This window comes from Magallana gigas, chromosome 2 (assembly GCF_963853765.1).
Source record: "Magallana gigas chromosome 2, xbMagGiga1.1, whole genome shotgun sequence".
NCBI lineage: Eukaryota > Metazoa > Mollusca > Bivalvia > Ostreida > Ostreidae > Magallana > Magallana gigas.
The window spans coordinates 24,779,742-24,787,241 of record NC_088854.1 but is presented as its reverse complement, the minus strand read 5'-3'; the positions used below and the strand labels follow the sequence as shown (position 1 = coordinate 24,787,241).

At 36.3% G+C, this 7,500-nt stretch overlaps 1 protein-coding gene across 4 annotated transcripts in view; it reads right to left on the bottom strand.

The window, feature by feature from the left end:
- Positions 1 to 7,500, bottom strand: part of LOC105327322 (dual specificity tyrosine-phosphorylation-regulated kinase 1A) — a 22,186-nt gene that overhangs the window by 6,989 nt on the left and 7,697 nt on the right. For 2 of the 4 annotated variants that reach the window (XM_011427726.3, XM_011427724.4), the window contains exons 2-3: positions 3,124 to 3,335; positions 1,407 to 1,598 (exon numbers count right to left, since the gene is read on the bottom strand). In XM_011427726.3, the coding sequence (XP_011426028.1) occupies positions 1,407 to 1,598; positions 3,124 to 3,255 (324 nt within the window). In that variant the 5' untranslated portion in view covers positions 3,256 to 3,335. Of the gene's footprint in view, positions 1 to 1,406; positions 1,599 to 3,123; positions 3,336 to 4,652; positions 4,796 to 5,748; positions 5,901 to 7,500 lie in introns of those variants that run through there. The other 2 variants (XM_011427725.4, XM_011427727.4) reach the window with 2 other exon arrangements.

Sequence of the window (7,500 nt, the reverse complement as noted above, 5' to 3'; positions counted from 1 at the left end):
CCTGTTGTTGGTCACCTCTACTATTGTTATGATCAACAGGTGATCACCTCTTTCTTTTCAATTACCTTTCCTCTGACAATACAAAGGATTTCTTGACTAGCCGTTACAGATCAATAGCTGATGCACATGCCTAATTTTTATCTGCAGTTTTGAGTGCATTTTACAGATCAGCCATCAATACGTTTTGCCATTGATTTCCTTTTCTTATGCTGGTGGGGTGGAGTTTCCTTTTAAGGGACTGAGACTCTATTTTTCCTTTTGTCCTCAAGCTTTTTAGTTTATGACAGGCAGGTGCTGGCTAGACTGAGTCCAGACAAAACAACGATTACGACCAGTAAGTCGACCAATAGGTTGTGTGACCAATCAGTGCCTGTCGTACGTCACATCAGTTATTGATCTGGTGTGTTGTGGACTCTAATATAATCAGGTCCTGCTGCTGTAACGGCCCACGGCTTATTCTGTGTAGTTCTACAACGCAGTTCTACATCAATCAAGGAGGCCTAGCCTTGATTTGTCTACTTGTCACATCATTCAAATCAACTTTCACTTACAAATTTATCTCTAACATTCTTGTTTTTAATTAAACTTTAGACCTTTATCACTACACTTCTTCCCAGAATAGATGAGCAGAAATAAAACTGCTAATTTTTACATTCTGTAATGTTTTTATCCAACTTTCTAGCTCCACTTTCCTTTGATTTAAGAAGCTGTTCCGAAAACAAATCCTTGCTTCCATTTCTTTTTCAAGTAAAACCTTAATAACGATGTTGTAATTTAACAAGTTTTTCACAAAATATTACCCGATCATTTTCACTTTCAAGTGTATGTACAAAGCCCTATATAATCGTCTAAAATCAGCAAGAAGCTTTTTCTGCGAGCCTGATAACATATTTCTGTTACATCACTAAAACCTGTATAATCTCTCGACATGCAGCAGTGCACTTCTTTTGTAATTTGGAATTACAGGTTCCAGAGCAGGCGAGTTTATGATAAATTAGTCAATACCGCCTCATATTACTGTTGAACATTTCAAGAAGTTCCAACCTAGTCTGGTAGTGACGTCATAAGGCTAATGTAGTCAAGCCGTTTTACGGCATCTGATAGGATATAAAAACACTTTCACCTTAAAAAAAATTCATTCCTGTTGCAAATAATAATATGCAGACAGAGATTGTCTGCAGAAATAAATTTTCCTTATCTTGAGGAATTTGGATTTGGATTTTGGGAATACCATGGGTGGCAAAGTACTGTTAAAGCACTATTTCTAACATGCTGAAGATTCTGAGCTTTAGTTTTGTTGACGACAAAGTCCGACATCTTGACTACAATTAATAACTCAAGTCATGCAAACAAAATATTGGGTGTATATATTAAGTTTTTTGAGACTGGATTCTAATAAAATTTACCTGTCCAAAGGAACCCTTGCCTATAAGGGAGTCGATTTCGTAGCGATCGAGCCACTTTTCGCCAGGATTAACAATGTAATCGTGATTTGCGTCATCGTATCCATCGTTGTACACGTTGACCTTGCCCTTCTTGTGACTGCTCTCGTCTCCTTGACCCTGGGCCACTTTCCTCTTCTTCTTTGCATAGTACACCTAAAACAGGGACAAATATTATACAGCACAACAAAACAAACAAAACCTTACAACATTATATATACAAGGTCATGTCATTGTCAACTCCCTTTGCTCCATATCAAATGTATACGAAGAGGGGAAAATTAAGTTTAATAATGCTAAACTGATAAAATGATACAAAAGAAGTCCATTTTACTTAATTGAATTCAACTTGCAGATTTTCTACCAAGCAAATGTGGAAGGCATTTTGTGGTTATTTTCAAATTAACTTGCATATACACAGTATGCAAGTATTTTGTCAGTTAATATATATTACTAAATTATATAGATGTTTACTAACTTTACTTGTAGTAGTTACCTTATCATTTGGCACATTAAAATCCAACTGAATCACTGACAGTGGCATAACAATCAGTGAAAGTGAAAGTGAAATACACAATCAGAAATATCACTGTGCCACCATTCTACATCTATCAACTGGGACAAACACTGGTTTTTGTATATGTGTTCAGAAGAAATGGAATTCAACAAAATTAATGAATGATCAGAAAAACTGTCAGCTCAGCAAAACGTCAAACACTGGACCAAAAGTAGGGGTCAGAGTTCATCCAACAGGTGTGAAAGAACAGGTGTGACAAAAACAACAACAAAAGACTCTCTGGTTTGGCTTACTCATCAAAGGAGGCAGCAGCCACAAGTCTCCAACTGCTGCCCAATTTGTTTCACTTCTCAGTTCGACGACCACCAAATGCCTGGTGGTCTCAATAAAGGATACACAAGGTAATCTGCCTACACCTTAAGAGTTCAAAGCAGCATGATAGATGCCACATACATCAAACGACCAGGTGAGGGGTGTAGTCACAAAAGCTAGGGCCCTGATTTCACTTTCTCTCAGTGAGATACTTAATTCTTACACCCCTTTTATCTCTTACAACTTGTTATCTATGAAATGTAAGATTCACTAACCACAGATGACAAACATTTATCTTCCTTATGTAATGAGTATCATCACATTGACCTCCATATTAATTAAAAGGGAATTCACATAGAACTCTTTTGTTCTAAGTTTGAGTTGGAGCATTGAATCAAATGAATAAATTACATCATAAGCTCAACCTAAATGCATTCAGAATACATAGATGTTACACTATAATTTCACTTGAATTCCAAAACAATTGTTCACCTCCCTTTCTCAACTTTTTACCACCACAATTCAAATATTAACGCCTGAACTGGGACTTATTTTCATTAAATAAACGTGTATGCATGTGTTACGGTAAAATAAAATTTTGTGTACCTAAACTTCAATTTCTATCCTACTGATTCTAGCTGAAAACCTACTTGTAAACACAGCATCAAAATATAATATGAACTGTTTTGTTTCTACCTTATACAGAGAGAACACAGATGACTAACTTTCTGAGCCTACTCAGAGCTAAAAATGCATTGAACTTCTTGTTTTAGATTCTACATGTTGTTCCTATCTACAATGGACTTTGTAGTGATAATTTTGTCACAAAACTAATGATCCCAAACTACCCACCTCATTTATATGTTTGTACGTCTTAATAAGGTCGACGCTGAGTTTACGTAGAGGTGCACTGCTGGGTTCACGGAAAGAGTTGGGTATGCGGTTCTGCATGGCCACAACATCCGGTGGATGAAGGTCAGCCATGATGTCCAACTGGTCAGTGCCAGCTATCCTATGGTAGAGCAGTCCCGCCTCTCCAACATGGCGAGCCTTCGACAGCTGACCTACAATACAAACAATTTTTAAAAATAAAGTCCAAATACCACAACCTTGAAAATATCCAAAATTTATGCAATGATGCACTATAAGACATCTTTGCTTTTGTCTGACACATGCCCAATTCATTCAAAAACAAGAAAAGGTGATGATGAAAGGTATTTTTCTCCATGTCTTTTTTCCCTCTTATAGAAAGATATGAGACTCTAGCTTTGTTACATCTTAAGCTTCTCTGTAGCAGCTCATTTGACAACATATTGATTACTTATATAAAATACAGACAAGCCTGTAATGACATGAACTTTCACACTAACGTATAAATACAGTTTTTAATATTATAAACAACGATGTATATAATAATTACAAACACCTTTTCTTTTCTATTTGAAGTAAATAAACAATCAAACATTTCACTTTAGCTGAGTTATTATTATTGTATGCAGACTGGACAAGTGCTGGCCTGATAAGGTTGCATGTTTCACATGCTAAAGGAGATAATTCCACTGAACAATGGTCACCTACAGTGAAAGGTCTGGATAGTGATTGGAGAGAAACTTCTGCTTTACGACCTTGATCTCTCTTTGATTATCTGTCTAGACTTATGATTATTAGTGCGTAGGGTACTGTGCACCCAATACTTCTTACATCTTCTTAATATGAAGCTTACTGGAAATACTACTGATATAATCTACAGTGATAAAGATGTTATTGAGTGACGAAGCATATTGCATCCCTGTTTCTGAGAAAGCTACATTTCAGCACTGACAGTGTACTAAGGAAGCACAGTAACCTTGACCTGTGATTGGCTAGACAGTTTTTGGCTCTTCTTCCTGGTTATTCAATTTCCTACATATATATTTTAAGCCAATTCAGGAACAGTTTGTGATCACACTACAAGGTACATCAATTCCGAGCTTATCTCCGTGAACAATCCTCCCAGACCAGTGAATCGACTGGACATTCACTCCCAAGGGAACCAATCAGATGACTGGCCTATAGCCCCTTGTTTCCAATTATTGAGTCATATCAATTATCCTCGTTGCTCAAGTTCTGTCAAAATTCTGTCTGTGTACAAGATCCTCAATCATGTAAGGAATGTGAAAACAACAGAATTGATTATATATATGTTGGTACAGATTCATAGAGTTGGTTTTGTTTATATGCGTCATTCTATGCTTGTTTTATTTTCTTGGCTCCAAAACAATAACCTGGGCCTTGTATATTAATAATCCTTTATCTGCAGACTTTAATAGAAGTTTAAGTAGTGTAGATTTTCCATCTCAAAAAATAAGGTGAAAACATTATTTCACACAAGGATGACTTACTTTGAATTTGTGGTCAAATCCCTCCACAATTTATAAATGTACATTCATGCCCAAATGTGTACCTACATTAAATACCCATAATGACTTGTTTCTAAAAACAAGCAAGCTAAAACATGTCCAATAGTTTTCCCACAATTTCAAGTAGCAAAACCATGTGAAAATTTGAACAACAATCATGGTTAAAGGTATATTGACTCAGAATAATCAATTAAAAGCATTTTTAATGATGCTCTTTAAAAGCTTTTCCGACTGGGATTTTTAATTTTGAGGTTAATCAATACTGACATACAGGAAGTGGCAAGAAAAACCAAAACAGTACAGCAAAGCATGGTGGGAAATACATTTCTGTCTCAAAGAGTGTGGGTTTGTAGAGCACTTAATACGGATCAATAAGGAATCTACCAGCCCCTAGGCTGAATAACAAAGCTCATTAATTATATATCAATAGGATACCTGGACTTCATAAGAAGGCATTTACTTTGTTATTGGACACTGTTCATCTGCATAATTATATATTTACTCAATAAATCACCTCTATTGAAATATGAAAAAACCATGAGAATTTTTAAACTGGGTTTTTCCCCTTATTAAGAGCAGTCTGTGGATTACACATTGATATTTTTTTTTGTACTAGAAAGACTCTCTTAAAATTAGGTAATATCATATGCATATCATCTCTGCAATAAGATCACCAATTCATTTTAGTGCAAAACATCTGAATCACTGTTTCAAAGAATTGTTTATTAATGCTGATAATGTTAACACTGGGAGCTAAGAGCCATGAATCAGTGGGTTATTTGTGTTAAAAGTACCATCCAACTGAAAAATGTGTCATCTTCAGCTTATCTGGGAGACAGGAAATGTCTCAATGTCGTAAGAATTTCACAACGATGAACATCAACAAACAAATGAATCAGCTGCCACAAAAAAATCATAGCAAATATAAAAACTTTCCCATGGAGCTTGAATTTTGACGGTCTGTGGTCTAGACCCCACCTTCACCTGTATCAAAATAATAGGCCGGCACAGAGCACCTGCTGCGTTTCACCTGAAGAGCTCTGAGAGAGTAAGCACAGGTAACAATTTAAAGACTCACCTACAACTTCCACTGTCCAAGTCATAGAGTGTCAACAAACATCAAACTAAGTCCACAAAGCATCAATAGATCCTACAGAGGATGCTCAATTCATGTACATGTACACATCTGTTGCACTCACAAGTATACTAAACTCCAACCAAGCTGAACCTTGAACCACACATCTGAATAGCTGAATAATATTTGCATTAATTATATACCTATGTCAAGTCTACCTAGATAATCCAATCCCCACTCTACTTGATGATAAAATCAAGGAATTTAACATTTATCTTTGTGACCTCTCATACCCAACCACTTGCTTCAAGTTTTCCTATCAATGTTGTCATAATCACTTTTTCCTCAATTTCTTTTATCTTCCTTTAATTACATCAGAACAACAAAAGTCTTCCTCATCTCAAGATATTCATGTGGTTTAACATGCTAAAATCAACTGCCTGCTTCCTTCTTTGTAACAATAAATTGTTATTTTGGGGGATTTGACAAATGAATGTGTTGAATATGTTATATGGGAAAAAAATGTTCTACAATTAGAAAGCTATTATTTTTCATTCATAGATCCACTTATAATTTTTCTAAATGACCTATCAACCAGTGAAGTTATTTTAAGCATGCTTTAATGAGTCTGCAATATTTGAAGAGCCTTGATGTAGATTTCCCATAATAGAACTGGCACCTATCCCTACAGCCTCAGCATCAGCTGGTGAGGGGGCGGTATCTAAGTTTAGCAATCAGTGTGTGAAGTATCCAAGTGCCTGTTTTGTTATTGACAGGTAAGAAACATCATTGATGAAGACAATCCTGCCAACATCACACAATTCCTACAATAATATCAATATTCTATACTGCCGCTGTGTTCTAACAAGCAGGCATTGTAGATCAGCTGACTTTTGTTTTCATCACATGACTGAAGAAGTATTCATAAATCTTCAGCCAATCAGAGGGAAGGTTATGTTCACTGACCCAGTTGTTGCCAGGCATTGTTGCTATTAATAGGCAGATAGAGTTCCTGGCTCACATGTCATGTGATCAGAGTTATTTCAGGTCATTCGGGGTTGAAAGTGATTATGCATTGCAAAAGAGGCCACAGATAGGTGAACTCTTAATTAAATACAGGTAATAAATACACAAGATATGTATTCACTTGTAATCTCTTAAATAGACGATATTACACAACAGAAATGGCTGTTCTGTTTATACAGATCTTCGTCTTGTCTATTGACAAAGGCTACAGAACAGTACAAGTTGAAACTCGCTGTTTCCCAGGTAAGCATTGATAACCCAAATCAGACTATAGACTTCAAATAAATATAGGTATAGACTTGATCTGAAATTTCTCTGTTCCAAGGACAATAGCGTCCTGGAACCAATATATTTAAAGCTCATGTTGCTAGCGACAGTGAGAAAGACATCACTTCCTGAACAAGATGTGCTGGATTCCTTGCATTCATCTGGTTTTCAGAAAAACAATCCTAGCATACCTATATGATAAGTGGCAACAATGACTGGATGAAAGTTTCTCGCTTGAGCGAAGACCAGCTATTCAGTCCAGTATACACCTGAACAGAACTCGTCTACAACAATCATTACTCAGTAGATGTCTATTTCAATACCAGCCCCTCTCCCATTATAGAACCTGTGGTCACTTATAGACGTGTCATGACCGAAATATAACCCCAGGACCCAAGGACACTGCCCACTACATAAGCTATATCGCTTTTCTGTTAATTATTTGTGCATTACTAAATGCCA